The sequence below is a fragment of the Pseudogymnoascus verrucosus genome, assembly GCF_001662655.1.
Source record: "Pseudogymnoascus verrucosus strain UAMH 10579 unplaced genomic scaffold scaffold_5, whole genome shotgun sequence".
NCBI classification, from domain to species: domain Eukaryota; kingdom Fungi; phylum Ascomycota; class Leotiomycetes; order Thelebolales; family Thelebolaceae; genus Pseudogymnoascus; species Pseudogymnoascus verrucosus.
In genome coordinates, this window is record NW_017263656.1 from 177,890 (window position 1) to 196,315 (window position 18,426).

The 18,426-nt window shown below is 47.3% G+C and overlaps 9 protein-coding genes across 9 annotated transcripts; 4 read left to right on the top strand and 5 right to left on the bottom strand.

Annotated features, from left to right (window-relative positions):
- Positions 1-32: 32 nt before the first annotated feature.
- Positions 33-1,701, bottom strand: VE01_01742 (uncharacterized protein; the record flags this gene model as incomplete). The annotated part of the gene is made up of 6 exons (XM_018271260.2): positions 1,293-1,701; positions 1,138-1,187; positions 936-997; positions 484-553; positions 252-432; positions 33-38 (listed from the first exon to the last, which is right to left on the bottom strand). Exons 1-6 carry the CDS (start codon positions 1,605-1,607, stop codon positions 33-35), a joined length of 684 nt encoding a protein of 227 aa, XP_018133917.1. The 5' UTR covers positions 1,608-1,701.
- Positions 1,702-2,173: 472 nt separating this feature from the next.
- Positions 2,174-2,902, top strand: VE01_01743 (uncharacterized protein). Its single transcript, XM_018271261.2, has one exon. It carries the CDS (start codon positions 2,231-2,233, stop codon positions 2,789-2,791), a length of 561 nt encoding a protein of 186 aa, XP_018133916.1. The 5' UTR covers positions 2,174-2,230; the 3' UTR covers positions 2,792-2,902.
- A 2,391-nt stretch (positions 2,903-5,293) lies between these two features.
- Positions 5,294-6,419, bottom strand: VE01_01744 (uncharacterized protein; the record flags this gene model as incomplete). Its single annotated transcript, XM_018271262.1, has 2 exons — positions 5,294-5,411; positions 5,500-6,419. 2 exons carry the CDS (start codon positions 6,417-6,419, stop codon positions 5,294-5,296), a joined length of 1,038 nt encoding a protein of 345 aa, XP_018133911.1.
- Positions 6,420-6,762: 343 nt separating this feature from the next.
- Positions 6,763-8,883, top strand: VE01_10739 (uncharacterized protein). Its single transcript, XM_059464191.1, has 4 exons — positions 6,763-6,912; positions 7,024-7,326; positions 7,418-7,832; positions 7,895-8,883. The coding sequence occupies exons 1-4, from the start codon at positions 6,882-6,884 to the stop codon at positions 8,619-8,621; spliced, it is 1,476 nt and encodes a 491-aa protein (XP_059320174.1). The 5' UTR covers positions 6,763-6,881; the 3' UTR covers positions 8,622-8,883.
- A 68-nt stretch (positions 8,884-8,951) lies between these two features.
- On the bottom strand, positions 8,952-9,667 carry VE01_01745 (uncharacterized protein; the record flags this gene model as incomplete). The annotated part of the gene is made up of 1 exon (XM_018271263.2): positions 8,952-9,667. The coding sequence occupies one exon, from the start codon at positions 9,665-9,667 to the stop codon at positions 9,230-9,232; it is 438 nt and encodes a 145-aa protein (XP_018133910.1). The 3' UTR covers positions 8,952-9,229.
- Positions 9,668-10,947: 1,280 nt separating this feature from the next.
- VE01_01746 (uncharacterized protein) lies at positions 10,948-12,475 on the top strand. The gene is made up of 6 exons (XM_018271264.2): positions 10,948-11,007; positions 11,066-11,322; positions 11,378-11,441; positions 11,490-11,561; positions 11,655-11,990; positions 12,048-12,475. The coding sequence occupies exons 2-6, from the start codon at positions 11,176-11,178 to the stop codon at positions 12,374-12,376; spliced, it is 948 nt and encodes a 315-aa protein (XP_018133913.1). The 5' UTR covers positions 10,948-11,007; positions 11,066-11,175; the 3' UTR covers positions 12,377-12,475.
- Positions 12,476-12,711: 236 nt separating this feature from the next.
- On the bottom strand, positions 12,712-14,907 carry VE01_01747 (uncharacterized protein). The gene is made up of 4 exons (XM_059463383.1): positions 14,307-14,907; positions 13,564-14,247; positions 13,394-13,513; positions 12,712-13,337 (listed from the first exon to the last, which is right to left on the bottom strand). The coding sequence occupies exons 1-4, from the start codon at positions 14,603-14,605 to the stop codon at positions 12,908-12,910; spliced, it is 1,533 nt and encodes a 510-aa protein (XP_059320009.1). The 5' UTR covers positions 14,606-14,907; the 3' UTR covers positions 12,712-12,907.
- Positions 14,908-15,114: 207 nt separating this feature from the next.
- Positions 15,115-16,100, top strand: VE01_01748 (uncharacterized protein). The gene is made up of 2 exons (XM_018271266.2): positions 15,115-15,429; positions 15,479-16,100. Exons 1-2 carry the CDS (start codon positions 15,338-15,340, stop codon positions 15,945-15,947), a joined length of 561 nt encoding a protein of 186 aa, XP_018133909.1. The 5' UTR covers positions 15,115-15,337; the 3' UTR covers positions 15,948-16,100.
- On the bottom strand, positions 16,064-18,398 carry VE01_01749 (uncharacterized protein). The gene is made up of 4 exons (XM_018271267.2): positions 17,802-18,398; positions 17,271-17,651; positions 16,659-17,222; positions 16,064-16,602 (listed from the first exon to the last, which is right to left on the bottom strand). The coding sequence occupies exons 1-4, from the start codon at positions 18,108-18,110 to the stop codon at positions 16,204-16,206; spliced, it is 1,653 nt and encodes a 550-aa protein (XP_018133908.1). The 5' UTR covers positions 18,111-18,398; the 3' UTR covers positions 16,064-16,203.
- Between the last annotated feature and the right edge of the window lie 28 nt (positions 18,399-18,426).

The window sequence follows — 18,426 nt, forward strand, 5'->3', positions numbered from 1 at the left end:
CCGGGCGAATAGACCTCATTCATTCCATCCACTTATAACTCAGATGTAACATGATTAAACATTTCCAAGCGTATTGCATAGATCTATAAGTGACTGCACTTCACTCGGCTCAATTTCGTACTAAAAGTAGGTGCAGACTTAGTCCCTGTTCTTTCGGGGAGGTTTCAGGAGGCTAGGGGAGAAATAATATCTTAGAAGCACTTGCTCTTAAGGCAGTCAGGAAGAGGAAATCAGTGGCATCTCAGACGTACCACAAAATTAGGCGTGGGGCTCCAATACCAAAGGCTGACCATCGCGTTGTCGGAGTAGCCATCAATGTACGTATCCGCGCAAGCAACAGTAAGTTGATTATTCTCGACATAGTCAGTGTATGCGATCGCAACGCCGTCTATGACGCCAGAAGTGTCATAATTCAGTTTTTCATAATCAAGCCTGCACGAGGATTAGACCAAACTCTAGATAGCAGACATTTCGTTTACTTACTCAGACTCATCTACATCGCCCCAGTAAATATATGCGGACCAATCAATTTCCCCATCACTTCCGTCCCGCTCTTATGTTCAGAGAGTATTAGCACTTGCGTGTTTATCAGTAATTTGAGAGTTGAGAAAACAAGGGTCAAAACACTTACCATTGAAGTCTCCCTGATCTTGCCGTTTATTCTTTGAGGACGCGTGCGAAAGTGTAACATTTCATGTAAATTTCAACCCGCGAAGATTGCTAGCGCTGTGGCGGAAATAGTGCAAGTGGTAGAAGTTACCTGGTGTTGTAATGTTGCTAATAGCAGTAAATTCTGAAATGGGAATTAGTCTTGTTTATCAAAACTATAAAGGGAAAGAGCGAGTGCACAGGCAAAGAATCAGCACGCCACATCCAGAAAATTCCTTAGTGGGAGATGGTATGTTCTTAGAGATATATGGTAGTTGTGGACTTACTATCATGGGGAGCAGTAGCTGCCAATGTGCTTCTCAAGCTGCTGTTGACAGTTGGGATGTACCTAAAGAGCAGAAAATCAGTAAATGCCGATTTGAGGGTAAAGTGTGGGCATAAGAGCATTGGAAACTAGAAATAGTTTGACCACAAAGTGCTTAACTCATCAAGATCAGGGATTGAAAAAAGGAGAGCTAATATTCTTACTGGGGGTCTAGAGACCACACGACTTCATCAATAGCCCGTTTTGTAGCTTCCTAGGCAAAGTAGTTTGCTGCTGCAAATGTAAAGAAGAAAAGGGCCAAATTAAGAGCACAAGCCCCTCCAGCGGTAAGGACTCCACCGATATAGCATGAACCTACCAAACTCTTTGCGAAGCCTGCAGCAATACCAGCCCAAACGGCAGCAAGGACGCCATTGTTAACACGCTTTTCGTGTTCTAGGTAGGTTGAAACGCCGGTTGGACCACGTGGTGCAATGTCAAGGTCACGAGTAGTTGCTGAAGATGGTGCGTCCCATCGGGTGATATTAGTCAATCTCAATGGAGATTCGATCTGGTCGAAAGCGAGAGATCGGAACTTCAGGTTTGGTGACATGACTTGGACATCCACAGAGGCTTGGGTAAGAGCGACGAGGGCGAAGGCCCCGACTGCTAGCAAAGGCAAGTAAGTCTGCATGTTGACGTGAATAATGTGAACAGGAAGTTGGAATTTTGTCTCCAAGAGAGATGCTGTCCTAAAAATGGAACCATGCTGCGTTTATATCTTCGAGGCTTCAAGGTTGAGGAATTTAATTGTTGCTTCCCTTCAATCCATGTTGGTTTCGCCGATTGGGTTGCAACTTGCAAAATGCCATTGCTGCATGAGACTGCTCGTATAAGGTCGCAAGGTTCTCATCCTTCGATAACATCCTAACAACGTACTTTGTCCCATGTGCGCAGGGGACTTGACGCTCGTTCTCTTCGGACTTAGACCGCACTTGCTGACTCTTGGCCTGGCTTCGAAATGGGTTGAACAACTTTGAATCCTAGCATAGCTGGTACTCGAGATTTCTAAAAGTATTTGCGTATATTTCACCCATGCCTATATATCCGCAACTAGCTCAGGCTCATAACTCGGCGAATTGAATGTAGTGCAATCTCGTTATCTGTACTAGGGTTATTTTGCCGGTGGTCGCCCCCAAATCCAGGGGCCTTGCATTGCGCACGGACATTCCGTCCATCAAGCTTTCTGCGAAAGCTTGATGACCCGTCAAACCAGTCTCCCACTTTCTTTGTCAACGATTTTTCACGTCTTCAGCGATGTCCAGAACCATAGAGACTACAACAGCGACGCCGCCGCAGCGAGATCCATCGCAGTCTCATGTCGTGGTATCAAGATCACCTCGGCAGTCAGCGTTCTGTGCCATTTTCACCATGCTCATCGCCGTCCTTCTCTTCAACCTCGCCGCTTACACCGTCACCGCCATATACACTTCTCTCACGAGCACGCCCACTGTCTTAAGCTCTACCAAACTCCGAGCAAGTGATTGCGAGTGTCCTCTCCCTCAACAGCAACAAGACTGGCTCGTCCCCGCACCAGCAATCACCAAACTCTGCTTTATAGCCAACCTGATGCTAGGCATGGCGAGCGGAGCTCTGCTGGTGGTTGCGTTCCTCTGGTGGATGACAAGTGCGTCAGAGGTGTCTATCTCTGTGAGGAATTATGCACTAAGATGGGGAATTGGGGCTGGAATCGTGGGACTTGTGTTAGTGCATATTCTGTTTATGAAGAGGTTAGTGGAGGGCGGTGGATTGGTGATGGCTGTTAATACTATTCTGGGCTTGGCTTTGACTGGATTGGTATTTGGTACAATGGAGTGATCTACATTTAGGAGCTTGGACTCGATCTAGAATTCTCTAGAGAAAAGGAGGTGTTGAGATGGCTCTTCGGGTACGATAAAACTGGCTTATTTAGACAAGCATCTAAAACCCAAAGAATCTGCATTATCCTCAACAAACCCACTCATTAGTGTATTGAACCTTTGCCACTCCCCAAACATCACCTCAGTATGTAGATTAAGCGGATTGGAACAGACAGCACACAATGTATGTTCCTGCCCATGAGTGGGAATAACTCATGGCTGGGCCGCAACATATATTAATTCTACAATGCCCAACTGCATTGCAGATGCGTAATAAACCCTGACCCTAAAATCCAACTGCATCATAGGTGCCTGATAGACCCTAGCCCTGAATAATATTATCCCAATACCTGTGAATTTGCCATGGCTGTCTCGGTGCTTAGTAAGATGGATCACCATTGCGGCAACACATAGCTTTTATACCCAATGATATGAAAGCTGAAAGGACGGCAGGCGTTCTGCTAAAAATGGATTTGGAACAGCCGCAGCCGCTGGGGGGTTTGCCATCTATGGCCATATTTGACGGCAGATTCTCCAATCAGTTAACCAGCACTTTATCCAGTGGTCCAGTGTGACTAGACCATCGAATGGACCCTCATGGTGGGGCATTATGGTGCAATATGAACAGGGCCTACCCCGCTCCTAACAATGTGGCAGCTACAAGTAATATTTTCCCGGGCTACATCCATTAGACTAAATTGGTTCTGCTGTTGGAAATCCATGTCCCGAAGCCCAACAACATCGTGAGCATATCATACCTCTGTCTGATTCTAGTTCTGAAATCCAACACCTTTTTGAGCATCTCATACCTTGATCTGATCATAACTCTGAAATGCAACCTGCATCTCTAACAATACAGGATCTAGCCGGTATTGGTTTCAAAATCCTACTGCATGGTGAGTACCAAAATAATTTCAAGGTGTAGATCCAAAATAAAGCAGATCATCTAATGATAGTTCCGAAATCGACCAGGATAACAAACCTAACTAGATGGCTACTGGGCATAAACGACAATTATATATAGGTTAGCTGCAAAGGTCATATAATAGTAGATGGCGGTTTGAGGTAGAAATACTCAACGCTGCCTTATGCCTCAATTGCTCACGGTTTAGGTCAATAGATTCGTACAAATAAACATACAAACCATTCTTAAGTATTACAAAACGCCCCTGTTACTACAGACTCTGCTCGATTGGCCAGTATATAGCGCCCCTTACACAGTGCATACGGAAAAGGCTGGGGGCGTGGACACCGACCGAGATTAGGGGCCCATGAGGTTGTTGGCGATGTTGGTTGCAAGGGTGCTAACTCTGCCTAAGCAGGTATTAGGTTGAACAGGTGAAACCTCTGAGAGAATAGACCCGATATGACTTTGTTGGTAAAAACTGCAGGCCTAAATGTGATTTTTAACCGTGTATGCATGCGCGACGCGGTGCTGGATAATATCTTGCAACTCTCTAGTACGGGATACGGGACAGGGGTAAGCAGCGTTTAATCATACCAGACTACGGAGGAACACCCTGCACCTTTCTCATTGTGAATGCTCTCCGACCATTTACCCCAAACCACCAAACACCCACCATCCACCCCTGCCATTCTTTCGGCCATAAGCCCCCACACTGTTTCGAAGATTCAGGATCGATCATGACATATGCATTTCCTTAGTATCCTAGCCAGATCTCAACTAGGCGGGCAACTGGCGTTCGACGGGAGCTAATGGTAGTAAATCTCCGTGTTGCCCTGTGATGGAAAAGGTGGTAGAGCTTTCTGAAAGATCGTGTAAAAAACTCGTGCCCAGTGGGACAAAGACCATAATGAGATTAAGATTGACGACTAGAAGAAGTTGACAAGTCCGTGAGAAGCTCGAACGTCGTCAAAAACTCCAAGTTACGTGAGATTCATAAATGTATGTAGTCACCGCTGCTTTATATTCTGCCACTAACTTGAACTTTTGTGTTTTTGATGTGGTAATTAAATACTTTCGGGCATAACGTGCCTCAAACTTATGGCTCACAAATGATTAAATTGACTGGAAAATAAGATCAGGACACCCTTAACATGGTATGTAAGCTACAAAAGCCAAACTTCGGTGCTGATACAAAAAAATGGCACGAAAGTGACGCCAAATTGACACGAAAATGTTGCTTCGCCTCACCCACACTCGCTCTGGTCACCCCCCGCGTCACCCTTCAGGCTGAAAAGGGCCTCGATTCTGTTAGCACGATTGAGACCATTAATCTGATGTTACACAAGCTTATGTATGGCAGAGCGGACGAGATGCCTAATTCTCTTGAGTCTATGGTCGCATGCGGGAGTGTGAGGGAATGTTATATTATGGTGATATGACTTATAAAAGTTGTGTGTAGAGGAGGTACTTGTAACATTACTAACAGCAGCTGGCTATCTTTATATTCAACATCGTCGTTATTCTTTGACATACGAACGCGTCCCATAATTAAATTTACCTCATAGACGCAATAATTTCTTCCGCCTGAGCAAAGCTCAACTCTCCTAGTGTCTCTTCCCAGATCTGGTCTTGGGCTATGCTCCCTTCGGCGGTGTAGAAGAAACTTGCAAGTCTACCAATAGTTGCCAGCATTAGCGGTTTTCCCAAAGCTTGTCAGAAACCTTAGGGTTTAAATTTGTTTTGGAATAGGGATTACTCACGGTGAGATTTCCGTGTTCATGAGAAAGCACCCGTGCGATTCCTTGCCATGGCCCAACAACGCATCAACATATGTAGCAGCCCCTCTGTCAACGGGTCTGCCGGTAATGGCAAGGAATGCTTTCATGGCTACTAACAACGCACCCTTTGCATCGCGAAACAGACCTGTGCCTTTAGTAAGGCCCGGGTCGACCATGTTGATCACCACATCTTCAGGTTTGATATGCTCTGCGAGCTTGACCAGAAACAGTTGAGCCAGAAGCTTCGACACGCCATATCGGTTATTGGAATCCCATGGGGTTATAGTGGTATTATCGAAAGAAGGCAGGAGAGGGCGCTGGTGTTGATTTGAGAAGTTGCAGAGATGTGCGGTGAGAGAGTTGACGACGGTTAACCGTGCTGGATTGTCTCGGGTCGATTTAGCCTTGAGAATGGGCAGCAGGAGAATAGTAAGTAGAATTGTGCTGGTGTGGTTGACCTGAATGGTGGTCTCGTGTCCGGTGGATTGAGTTGTGCTGAAATTTGCTGGAGCGAGTCCAGAATTCAAGATCGTGTAGTCGATGCGTGAGAGCTCGGTATTGCATTTGTGGACAAAGGTCTGGATAGAGTCATACGACTCCATGTCCAAGGGCCAGACATCGATGGTTGCGGAAGGATTGGCCAAGGTAAGTTGTGAAGCTGCATCTTTACCTTTCTTGGTGGACCGCACGGCCACTATGAGATGGGACAGACCGAGAGTCAGGAGCTGCTTTGACGACTCGAAGCCGAGGCCAGTGTTGGAACCAGTGATGATTGCGACTTTGCCCTTTAGGCTGGGGAATTCGCTTCGAGTCGGAAGCTCAATTTTGACCTTGAACTGATTATTCCAGAAAATCTTGCCGGAATTCTTAGGCAAAGGGTGCATGTCCTTGGAGGCAACCATGTTTTCGAAATAGGGAGGGTGAGGTTTTTTATATGGATCAAACACAAGTCAATGGATAAGACAAGTTGCTGTAGGCCTGTTTATATTTGCCAGATGACAGTTATAGCTATCACAAAAATAGGGAATCTATACTACTACTTATATTTGAAAGTTTTGGTTCACCTTCGCAATTTGATTTCAAAAGTTGCGCAAGCCAGCATCACCTCAGTCCCAAAGAGGAAACCCCACGTATCTTGGCATCAACTGCACTAGCCTCAAATAGGACACCCCACAGTCTTGGCAAAGCTTCTCCAACAACTCCGCCACTTGATATCGGTGATATCGGCTTTTGTCACTCTCCATCCGTGACCTCCTGCAATCGATGCTACAAAATGGTTATTCCGATAGTATTGCCAAGTTTCTTTGACTTCCTGATTTAGTTAATCAATAGATGAATTGACTTCCTCCGGATTACGAGCGCCGATGTCAGACAGTGCCATGTCAAAACCTCAGTGTGAGTAATCCACGTCTCATTACGTGCCCTCTGCCGCCTATGACAATAGTCGTCATACTTTGCACTCTTTGCCGTGTATCTTTCGGAGTTGGGCTGAGTTGATCATGATAGATGCCGTCGGATTTCATTTCGTCGTTAGCACGCCCACCCAGACCCAGGACAAGCACGTTCGGAGAGCCATTAGGAGTCATGCGACAAAGGCCGGTGGTGGAGCACGCCGACAGGACGCAAAACTGCGATCTTGGATATCTCCTAATCGGGAGCTTGGATCGCTCAAGCTAGCTATGCCTGGGGAGGCACCAACCCCAGCTCCCACCTTATCTGTATCGAGTCCACGGCGGATTGGCTCAGATTTCTCGGGACTACAACTACCGCTAGGAATAGAATCTCACATGATTCAAGAGCTAGTAAAGTGTATGTAGAGTCTCCGTGTGCCTTGTACTCCCTAACATATCAAATTGAATGACAGATATATCGAAGAGGACCTAGCTAAGTTAACTCTTAGTGATTGATATCAATAGTCATGGAGTTTATCCCTACGAGATTTGCCTTGACGTTCACCCAGTGGAGAGGGGCTGGTTTCCATATATGATCAGCGACCTGTGCTGCCTTCATTCAATGATGTTCTCGATTCAGGCTTTTACCGATGGGGGTTCGTATAACCAGCTGAGTCGCCGTGCCTGTCTCCATTATGCCAAAACCCTTCAGCTTCTTCAGGCTCGTCTTAATGAGATTGATCAGACAGTTGCGACATCTGATACTACGATTATGGTTGTGTTCTTTCTGGCCTCAGCTGCAGAGCTTATGGAGGATTATGCTACAGTGGAAAATCATGTCAAAGGGTTAGAAAAAATCGTTAACCTAAGAGGTGGAGTTCAGGCGCTGAATACGCACAATAATATGCAAGCCAAGGTCTGTCGGTGGGTTTTCCATCTATATTTACCAATTACTGTGATTTGGGTATAATATTGATATGACATAGCGCCGATTTGTCGTATGCCTTACTGTCTGGGAAACAACCACGTCTCTTCAGGGACGAAATTCAATGGAGCTGCTTCATTGCGGATCGCAACTTAACTCAATGCAGCCACCAGCCACATGATATTTATGTACATGCATTTCTCGGGGCTACAGTGGACAAGAGATTACATAACGCCTTGAGAGACCTCCACGCTTTCTCTTGTATCAGCAATCTCGCATACCAGACTACTCGAAAGCTCTCACCAGAAATCTATAATGAGATAATGATTTCCATCCTCTATCGACTCACAAACCTGTCATTTGAGAGCGACCCATTCCAGGAGGCGCTTCGAGTCGGCTTGCTAGCAGTTTCTTCGACCCTCTTTATGCAGCGGCAATTTATGGAAAATCCTTACGATCACCTATTGAATCTGCACCGCAATTCATTATGGAAACTGCGCGAATCTACTGACATTGGTATTCCCGTACCTATCGTGCTTTGGTTGACAATGTTGCTACACGTGGTGGAGAATAGGGAGCCTTCTTCTTCGCCGGACTGGCTTAGTGTTTGGCTTGACGAGGTTATTTTTCGCGCTGGCATTGATTCATGGCACCAAGCGCACGAGATACTGCGATCTATGGTGTGGGTAAATTTTGTCCATGAAAGTTGCGGGATGCTAGCCTTTGAAGCGGCTATGCTTCGGCTGGAAAGAGGAGCGGGATCTGAAGTCGAAAAAGCTTCTTCATAACAGCATGCTTAATTTTAACTCCATGCCTAGATAGAAATGTAGCATAGCTAGTCGAAGTTTAGGCCCCATCAAGATTCTGCACAATTCTAGTATTTTCTCCAGAGCTGTGCGGTGGCCTGGGGTCCAGGCACAGCTGGGGCATGCTGGCGGGTTCTTGCGGGTTGGGGATAGGGGTAGGCTTCGCAGCAGCCAGCAGAGGCTAATCCGCCATTAAAAGGGACCATTAACAACGAAAAACATATATTTCAAAAATAGCAATGGGGTTTGACGATTCCATTTAGATTTTCTACAGCTAGGAAGAGAAAGACTTGTCAAAGCCAGAAGGGGCCGAGCAGAGAATCCATGCCCTACACCTAATAAGCCGCCTGTATCAACGGCCCCACTGTCTCGACTCCATATAACCCCTCCCGTACCAACACGTCAATCCACCAACCTTTCAACTTTAACCTCCCAGCCTAGGTTCCTCATCTCGCTATCCCAGATACCTGCGCTTCATCTCCCCTGCTTATGTTTTATCTTTTAGGTGCTGAAAACATCTCGATGCGTTTTAAATTATTTCTTCTCAACCTTGGGTCCTTCGCGTGGATTTATGCAGGTTCGACTTCTCTCTACATGTTGCCATCATTCAGAACACACTGCCATTGTCCCTTGAACGACTCTCCAGCAATGCAGGCATTGTTTCCCGGAGCCCAATAGCAGTCCCCGACATTGTCAAGTCCATTCCTCATGATCCATAGACCATCGCCTCCACAGCCTTGCATGCTGTACTGGAAGTCGGTGTCGGGCACAGAGAAGCGGATATTGCAAGGATTTTGGTCGCCTGGCAGGCTTTGTCCTGTCGGTCCTGGGATGTAGGTCTTTCTCTTACATGGATCGACGCCGTTTGTCCAGGCTACCCAGAGGTTGTTGTAAGTTCCGAGGTTGATTTTGTTGGGGATTCGAGCCTGTCTTTTTGACAGGTTGGCGGAAGCAGGAAGTGTTGCTGCGGTGGCTAGGGATAGGCAGAGAAGTATTGCCTGCAGGCTGGTTGAAAAGTTGAGTTGCATGATGGTAAATATATTTTTATATGTTCTGATAGTTGAGGCGGGCACACGGGTAGCAAGTTGGATGTAGGCGGGTACGGATGTATGGAGAAATTATAGTAGCGGGATCCTTGATATATATTCTTTTGAGGCCAAGTGGGTAGAGAGGCTATGACAACCTTATTATCTGTTGCCCGTCCGAAGTAGAGATTGGAGGTATCCATTCTCGTTTCCCATTACAGCGTCTTGAATTGACGATCTGAGAACTTTTGAAGCTACGATGATCCTTTCTGCTCGAATAGTATGTTCTTCAAGAAGACCTGCCTAATGGAACGACTCGGTGAGAAATATGCGGCACATGTTCCCAGACCTCTGTGACCAGATTCTCGTATTCATCCCGTCCGCACTTTACTTGGAACGGGGCTGGTTTTAAATGCTATCGTTTCAAAGCAATCAACCCTTGGCCAAATGCCATGAGACCAATTAAAGCTAGTCAAGTCTCCTGGAAGGAGCCCTAAGCTTCTTAAAAGTTGTAACGATCGGCAGATCTTCACTTAGTATACGTCATGAAGCTGCTGACTGGTCGAATGCGGCTTACGCATGGCGCTTGGCGGATTCTATACTCGACCCAAGAGAGGAATTGAAGTGGCGCTCACTAGTATATACTCAATTCGGCTCTGTCGGCACAGCCCTCCAGAATTCTAAATTAAGTTGTTCTACGGCCCGCTAGCTCTATGTTCTTGCCGTTTGACGTCATTTGTACGCCTAACGGTAACTAGGGTATAAAGCGAAGGATCTAGCTATTAGATCGGCACATGGTAATGATCTTATTATGCGGGAACAGCCGACGGTCAAGGAAATAAGCGTCCGAGTACGTATCAAATAAGAGAATGTCAACTCTCTGGCTTGTCGTGCTTGCTTCATTTGGTTTCATCATTGGCGTTCCTTCGATTTCAGCTTGACTACCTGGTATTGCCCCTGCTTTGTTGTGGTATCATGGGCGAGATGACGGGCCGCCAGTTGCGCGTTAAACTTCGACACAGTCATGTTTAGGTAACTCTAACTTGTTATCTTAAACCTGTATACACATTCTCGTGTATGTTCAGTCCTACCTATCGCTTTTGCCGTCATGACAGGCTCCACAAAAGAGGCCTTAGTAAACATCAACAATCATTGTGAACCAAGCTGTTTAAAGCCGCTATACTCAAAAGGGATAGTGCTACTAGGTTTAGAGCGCCTTTTACTCCAGCTGACGAGTTCGGTGAGGATTGTCATCCCTGTGGCATGGAAGAGGGCGTTTGGAAAAGCAAGTAGAAGCAAATTTGTGTCCCAGAATAATCTGGTAACAAGCTCATCTGAGGAAGGTGGGGCACATAAACGAATATCTGAGTACGAGATAGTTGACGATCAATGTATCGGCAGGATATATAAAAGGCAAGAGAAGGCGCTGAATTGGCTTACGATCAACTCGGATTCCAGCTCATAATCACCACATCACTATTTATCTAAAATTCCACTTTACAACTGCAACAATGGGAGACGTTCTTCAGGCCATCGGGTTTGTTAGCTCTGCGTTGGGAATCTTCGGCTTTTTTAAGGCCAACCTTCCTTCGAATGCACCCAATGGTGCTGTCATTCGAATGAAAGTTGGAAATCAGGACTATGACAGTGAAAGTTACGTAGGTCTTCTAGATCCGTATATGGGATGTTAGTAGCCACTGATATTTAAACTAGGGAGGAGGAATTGCGCGTGTGATCGGCTATGACCAGCAAAATAGAATTGTTGGCAATGCTTACAGTATGTTAGCGTCCAAGAATACAGACAGCCTCTGATATTAGATCGCAGATAAGAAAATCTCCAATGGTGATTTCCAAGACATTACTCTTGATCAAGAGACAGACGGCATCCAGTCAAAATGTAAGTTATATTGATGTTTATTTGCTTTCAATCTTACGCAGTTATGGTTTGGCAATAAGCAGTTGTAAGCATCGTATCTAATTATCCTCATAGACATCGGTATCGTCAGCACTGGCGACGCCATCTGTCTTTCCTGGATAACTTTAAAAAACCGAGATGGTGCAAGTGACTCTGCATGGATTGGCGATATTGGAAAGTCATGTGGTCAAAACTGGGCCTGGGGAAATCAAGAAGCTGGATATGTTCAGGACACTGGCGAAAGAATCAGTCCATCATGCACGTGGCTAGACGCGGATCACACCAACGACATTGCATCAGGTGCTATGAAGATTAATTTTTCGGCCTATGCAGACAATTTGAATGATGCCATCAGCAGTGGCCGAGCATGCAGCGCGACATCGTTCTCGTACGGCGCTGGCGAAATCGATGGTACTTATTCCCACCAATCTTTACATGGTAACTAAGCTAGTGCTAATTTATGCTCAGGAGCCCCCGGGAAGAAGCGTGACGTTTCACTCAAGCCACGCCGTCCCGAATCGATGACCAAGCGCATTATCATCTCCACGGAAAATCCAACACATAATGCCACAGAATTGTGCACACACCCCATGAGTCATAGTTCAGATGTTGTTGGCTCAGATGGCTACTACTGCAACATGGAGACCCGAGAGCTGCACCCGCTTTGTTCTTCGTTCAACGTTGACGGGTGTGTAACCGTCGACATTGAAAGCGGAAAGATCCAGAAGAGGAAATCACTCGGAAAGCGTACCGCTAATGTGCACTACCGGTCATACGAGAAAGTATCAGTATGGTAGACTGGGAGGCCAATTTTACAGATTGCAGAGCAAAGTCAAGGGGTGTGTAACCACACTATAGATGGTAGTCTGGGAACTTCGCGGCGCACCTATCTGAAGGGGCATACAGCAAACTCACTTGTACAAGGGTTGCTGTTGCATAATTACAATACATACTCTTAAAGTCTAAACACAAGAGCTCTGAAGATCCTCACTATCTCTCCTGCTCTACTGGTTGCGTTCTCTTATTTTATTCGACATGTACTCACCTCTATTTGCTCATGGGCAACTCCTATTCCCAGTCAAAACGACGAATAATGTTCTTCAGTTCAGATATAAAATCGACGTATCTACAGCATCTAAATTCCTACTATGCATGAGAGTCGTTAGGTCCAAGGACGATAACAGGCCTGCCATTTCCATTAACCGCCTTAGTATGTCAATCTAAACACAATCCCCCCCCCATTTCAGGCAAAGAAGGTATTGTCACTAAACCATCAATGGCCTACATATATCAATACTACTTGGCCCTTCTTTTTACAACCACGTAATCTACGTCATCCTCCTCCTGATACCCACCTCGCAACAAAACCCCTTCCTCAAGAACCCCTCCCAGGTCTCAAACCTCTCCTGATAGAGCTCAAAGTCATATCGCCGGACCAACGTAGCCATCGCGAGCGTCACTTCCATTTCCGCGACGTTGCGCCCCACGCACGACCGCGGCCCGTGACCAAAGGGCACAAACGCCTTCTTCTGGTCGTCGGTCAGGGACTCCCAGCGCTCGGGCCGGTACTGGTCGCTGTCGGCACCCCAGATGCTCTCGAGGCGGTGTATGGTGTAGTTGGGTACGGAGAGCACAGTGCCGGGTTCGAACGTGCGACCGCAGATCTCGATGGCGGGGCCGTCGATGGGGACGACGCGGGGGAGGCCGAGAGCTGAGGTGGAGTGGATGCGCATGCCTTCGTTCATGCAAGCTTTGAGACTGATGGATGTTGTTAGCTTGATCTGAATCCACGCAGGGAGGGAAGGATTCGTTACTATGGGAGGTTCTTGACGGTTTGAAAGGCGACCTCATCAGTTGGTGACAAAATAACAGTGTCGACTTCGGCTTGTAGCTTTGCAAGAACTCCTGGGCTCTTTAGAAGCCAATAGAAAATGCTACGAATATTAGATTATCTGCCCAGAGATGGAAGATTGGAAAATCCTACCCAGTCAGAGTATTGGAGGTAGTGTCACTCCCGGCAATCAGTTGCGTTAGGGCCTCCGCCGTGAGTTCCTCACGCCCTAGAGGCTGACCTTTGACGTCCTTGCCCTCCATCAATCGAGTCAATATGTCCACACGTTCTGTCCCCTTCGTCGCCGTAGAAGCAAGGCGTTCGCCGACGCGCGCAATCGCAATCCCCGCGACCTGACTCCCGGAGCGGACGCCATTTCGTAGAAACGAATCAGGCAGGAGATGGCCTATCTTCTTCAAAAACGGCAGGCAGCCCAGCACTGCAAAGGCTTCGCCGCGTCGGCTCAGCGCGTCGACGGCGTGCATGTACTTGGAAGGCCCGCCGGGATAGTCCATGTATTCAATGGTGTCCTGTCCATTCTTCAGCATCCCGAATGGCGAGCCGAAGGCGAGATCCCCGATGGTGTCAAAGGTGAGATAGGCAAACCATGGGAGACAGTCGAAGCGCGCAAACTTGGAGTTCGCTGGGGCTTTCTGGCAGATTAGGTCCCACTGACGGAGGAGCTCGTTCAGATTCTGATGCATATACTGCTCAAACTGCATCACGCTCTTGGCTGAGAAGGTATGGGCAACGATCTTGCGCTTGCGGGTGTGGTCGGCGCGGCTGCGAGTGCTGAAGAGACCGCGAGACACTGCCACAAAGGCGTCATAAAAGTCGCTAACGTGGATATTAGTCATGTGGTATAGGAAATAGATTACGGGATATAGAGATCTTGCCTCTTAAGGAATCCATTTCCATGGCCATAGATGGCATTGATTGCATTGACATTGGCGATGGAGACATGATTAGGCTGGATTCTAACAAAATCTCCATGGGTCTTATGTGCGTCGTCAACTGTAAGATAACGTCTCCCGAATCTTGCTTCCCGGACTAGCCAGAATCTCGTCAAAGCAGCCCATGGCGAAGCTGCCGGTATATCAGACAAACTCCTATTCTGGAACAAGTATCCGCCGACATAGTAGACGACAAGGAGGCCGAGGGCCACCAAAGAAGCAATCATGACAAGAGGAAACATTGTGTAGGGAAAGAATACACAACGAAAGATAGAAAGCTATAGCCTATAATGACAAAAATGAAATCGAGAGGACTTATAATAATCAGTGATATGCTCATTGCCAACCCAGTGGGCCATCATATGCTCTATATCCACCCTTGCCGCATCAATTTACCAGAAGAAACTGGGGGTAGATCATAGCTACCCATCTAACGTCTCCCACACTTGTATACATATAGGTGATATTGACATGGATATCATCATAGTATCGGTATACCCGGAATGGATGGTGCTCCCGAGTGGTGTGGGATGGTGTCGTGTATGCACGGATGTTGCACCGGATAGTGCACCGAACCGGACACGGCGCTTTTTTCCGCCAATGCCGCCATGTAATACCGAGAGTAAGGAAGGCCCCCACTGATTTTAAACGACCAATAAGGGTACGGCGCGGGGTAAGTACGGCGCGGGGTAAGATCTCCACAATGGAATCATAAGCCAGCCTCGTCTCTCGACATGCGATATGCAGGTCTACCGTGATCATTGCCGTGAGTTAACGTTATGTACAGCTGTGGATGTTGCAAGATGTAACTATAGCCGCAGTAACCTAATGATTTTACTTTTTTTCTCGTCTTATCTCGCGCACTATTTCAGCTTTCACGATATATATCCTTTCACGGCACTGATCAGTTTATTGTCGTGTTTCACCACCTTTGCGTTTCCCTTTCATCGAATTCTTCGTAACATACCTCCAACATGTCAGCCGACGCCCAAACCAAGCCCATCCACCCCAATCAGCAGCGCCTCATCGACCTCGCACGCGAGTTCTTCGCCGAGGTCGAGAACCTGTAAGGCACGCATGTCTCCCTCTCTCGCTGACGCTAACCCCCCCCAAAGAACCCCCGGCAAAGACCTCGAGGCCCGTCTGAACACCGATTACGGCCGCGGCAACCGCTACTATGATGGCTTCTGCTCGCTCATCCAGGGCGGGCTCACCAATAACGAGGGCTGGGTTGCCACCGACCCCCTCGATGGGCCCAAGTACCGCCGCTCCAAGGTTGCGTGGCCGAGCGAGGAGAACCGCTTCTTCAGCATCACCACGGTGTACATGGAGAGCATCGAAGAATACCGCGGCCAGTACCATCAGCATCCATATGGCGAGATTAACTGCGTCATCCAGCTGACGCCCGGCGCGGAGCTGATGGGCATGAATGGCTGGCAGGGAGAGGGCTGGACGAGCCCTGGCCCGGGGACGCACCATTATCCCGAGGTGAGGGGAGGGGCGCTCATAGCATTGTTTTTCTTGCCGGCGGGGAGGATTAGTTATGAGGCGAAGCCTGGGATGCCGCAGCCGATAAGCGTGTAATACTTGACAATGCCATTGTCAGAATGGGGATGTTCTTGATTGTAGTAGCCTAGGCGAATTGGAATTTAAAGGAAATTCACTTTAGAAATAGGTATACTATACGAACATTTTCTTTGGTTTTGTTTGGCAATAAGTAAATAAATATCACCCCTGGTAGTAGTTATCCTGATCGCCTTGCTAATATGTGCACCGCGCCATCTTACACATAAACCACAAGGGGAATGAAAACTCGTACGTAGAATTCAACGCTCATAATCTATGGCCTCCCCATGGCTTGCTCAATAACTTTTAAGATAGCCAAGCACTTCTCGTCCTCAAACCTCCTCGTCACAAGCTGCAGACCGATCGGCGCATCTACATACTGCTCCGGAGAATACAAGTCGTAATTGAACTTGTCCTGCTCATTCATCGGCAGATAAGTTGTATCCTTCACGTCAATTTCTGGGTCGACGACAGACACTGGGAACCCTACTCCTGGATATTCAAGCATGTTCCACTGGCTTGTATAGCTCCAATATTTTGAGTTACCATGGGGTGGCGCGCAACCAGGTGCCGCAGGGAGTAGGATGGCGTCAACAGGGTGCCCGTCATCTTTTCCTGTGCTCAACCATAGTTTGTTATACTTGAGACGGTATCTATCGCGACGGACCTTGAGCTGTTGAGAAGTGAGTGAGAAGGTATACGGAATGATAGAGGCAGTAGAAGACATACCGCACAAAGCGACTCAATACTCTGATACTTAACGTTTGGGTTATCCTTCACCAGCCATTCGGTGAGTGGTAGCATGTCCTCGCCACCTTCTGCGTTAACTCTATCCTCTGCTCGGCCACCATCCTCAAAATAGAGCGCTTGGGTAATGTTCCAGCATTCATCATGCTCTTCAGGAACCCAGTCTACGACTTCATGCCCAGCATCTCTGATAGACTTCGCTACTTCTCTTAGTGCTCGAGTTATCGGCGGATGTGGCGTGACGATCCTATCCGACCACATTACTGCAATCTTGAGCTTAGGCGGTAGTTTAACTGATCTCCACGGGATTGGAACAAGATAATCATCCTTTATCCACGGTTCATAACTCAGATACGCATCCATAAATAGTGATAATCCAGACAGGGACGTAGACATGGGACCTCGCGTGGGCGGAATTCCTTCTTGTCCGAGCATTGCTAGCTTTGTTCCCACTTTTGCCAGGCGACCAGGTGTGGGCTTAAAACCGTATATGCCCGTATGTGCTGCTGGACAGCGGATAGAACCGCCAACATCACCACCGACACCCTGAATAATTAGTGATGACCAAGATATAATGTGTTGAGTCGGACGTACAAGTACACTGCCACGCATTGCAATCAATGCCGACTCGCCCCCCGAGCTTCCACCTGGGGTTAAGTCTGTATTGTGAGGATTGAGAGTAATTCCATATATATTAGAAGCTGTTTCCAGCTGCATAACTGCCTGTGGCTGGGTGGTACGTGCGTAAAAAACGCACCCAGCTTCCCAGAGAACGTCATTAACGCTGACATCTACGGCCTGTTGTTGTCCAATAAATGCAACATATGAGGCATGTGTTGTACATCCTTTCATGCCTTGGTGTTCTTTAACTGATATCGGAAGGCCATGGAGTGGTCCGATAGGCTCAGGGAGAGAATCGAGATATCTCGCCCGCTCAATGGCTCTCTCTGGAAGGAGTTCGGTGATGCAGTTGACCTGGATATTGATTAACTAACTATGCTTATAGAGTAATACGAAATATAGATGAGAAAGTGTAGTGAAGCCTCCTTGTAAGGATTATTTTGATGATTTATAACTCCATATCTAATATACTTAGAGAGGATTTACTGCAGCGCGATAACTTACAAGTTTCTGTGCTAGTGCAGCTCGACGCAGGAAGGCTCGAGTTACAGCCTCGCAGGTGTAGGACTTATCGCGTATTAGCTTAACCAACTCCGGCGCATCGAACGAGGTGATTTTGAGTTCTTCATTAGTGAGAATATCATCTGCGATACGAGAGACATTCTTCGGAGGAGTATTAGGTATGCTGAATAGGGGAGGCTGGACGTCTGCTACTGAAGCATCGCGAAAATGGAGAGCTTGGGCGATCAGCCTTGCAGACATGGAAGATCGTTCCTCTGGAGACAGCGATGATGCAGGTGGCGTTTTATCCATGTTAATGTTAGCCTTTGAGGGTTGTCGCTGGTGGCCTTAGCTTTTTTTTGGTTAACTGATTTGCGTCTACAACCAACTGTGGATTTAGAGCAGAATTATAGCTCCCTAAACACAATTAATCGATGAAGGCATTTTCGCAGATGATCGATACCTTGGTAATCGACACGCTGGTGAATTCCTAGCTTGTTTAGAAAGTGGCAGCGGATGTGTTCGGACATCGGATAAGGGCCGGGTAGGGACTCGGATGGGACCTACGCACTGTACCTTACAAATACACGCTAGTTTTTCTAACCCACCGCACCGGGTGGACACTACT

What these genes read in the sequence shown, in the direction of transcription:
- VE01_01743 (XM_018271261.2), top strand. Translation starts at nt 2,231, where the DNA reads ATGTCCAGAACCATAGAGACTACAACAGCGACGCCGCCGCAGCGAGAT.
- VE01_10739 (XM_059464191.1), top strand. Translation starts at nt 6,882, where the DNA reads ATGTCAGACAGTGCCATGTCAAAACCTCAGT. An exon ending in TGCCATGTCAAAACCTCAGT is followed by an intron (nt 6,913 to 7,023) that starts GTGAGTAATCCA and finishes TGATCATGATAG; the next exon opens with ATGCCGTCGGATTTCATTTC. An exon ending in GATTCAAGAGCTAGTAAAGT is followed by an intron (nt 7,327 to 7,417) that starts GTATGTAGAGTC and finishes GTTAACTCTTAG; the next exon opens with TGATTGATATCAATAGTCAT.
- VE01_01746 (XM_018271264.2), top strand. Translation starts at nt 11,176, where the DNA reads ATGGGAGACGTTCTTCAGGCCATCGGGTTTGTTAGCTCTGCGTTGGGA. An exon ending in ACTATGACAGTGAAAGTTAC is followed by an intron (nt 11,323 to 11,377) that starts GTAGGTCTTCTA and finishes TATTTAAACTAG; the next exon opens with GGAGGAGGAATTGCGCGTGT. An exon ending in AATTGTTGGCAATGCTTACA is followed by an intron (nt 11,442 to 11,489) that starts GTATGTTAGCGT and finishes ATTAGATCGCAG; the next exon opens with ATAAGAAAATCTCCAATGGT.
- VE01_01747 (XM_059463383.1), bottom strand. Translation starts at nt 14,605, where the DNA reads ATGTTTCCTCTTGTCATGATTGCTTCTTTGGTGGCCCTCGGCCTCCTT. An exon ending in ACCTCCAATACTCTGACTGG is followed by an intron (nt 13,514 to 13,563) that starts GTAGGATTTTCC and finishes TAATATTCGTAG; the next exon opens with CATTTTCTATTGGCTTCTAA. An exon ending in ACCGTCAAGAACCTCCCATA is followed by an intron (nt 13,338 to 13,393) that starts GTAACGAATCCT and finishes AACATCCATCAG; the next exon opens with TCTCAAAGCTTGCATGAACG.
- VE01_01748 (XM_018271266.2), top strand. Translation starts at nt 15,338, where the DNA reads ATGTCAGCCGACGCCCAAACCAAGCCCATCCACCCCAATCAGCAGCGC. An exon ending in TTCGCCGAGGTCGAGAACCT is followed by an intron (nt 15,430 to 15,478) that starts GTAAGGCACGCA and finishes CCCCCCCCAAAG; the next exon opens with AACCCCCGGCAAAGACCTCG.
- VE01_01749 (XM_018271267.2), bottom strand. Translation starts at nt 18,110, where the DNA reads ATGGATAAAACGCCACCTGCATCATCGCTGTCTCCAGAGGAACGATCT. An exon ending in CAATGCGTGGCAGTGTACTT is followed by an intron (nt 17,223 to 17,270) that starts GTACGTCCGACT and finishes CTAATTATTCAG; the next exon opens with GGTGTCGGTGGTGATGTTGG. An exon ending in GTATTGAGTCGCTTTGTGCG is followed by an intron (nt 16,603 to 16,658) that starts GTATGTCTTCTA and finishes ACTTCTCAACAG; the next exon opens with CTCAAGGTCCGTCGCGATAG.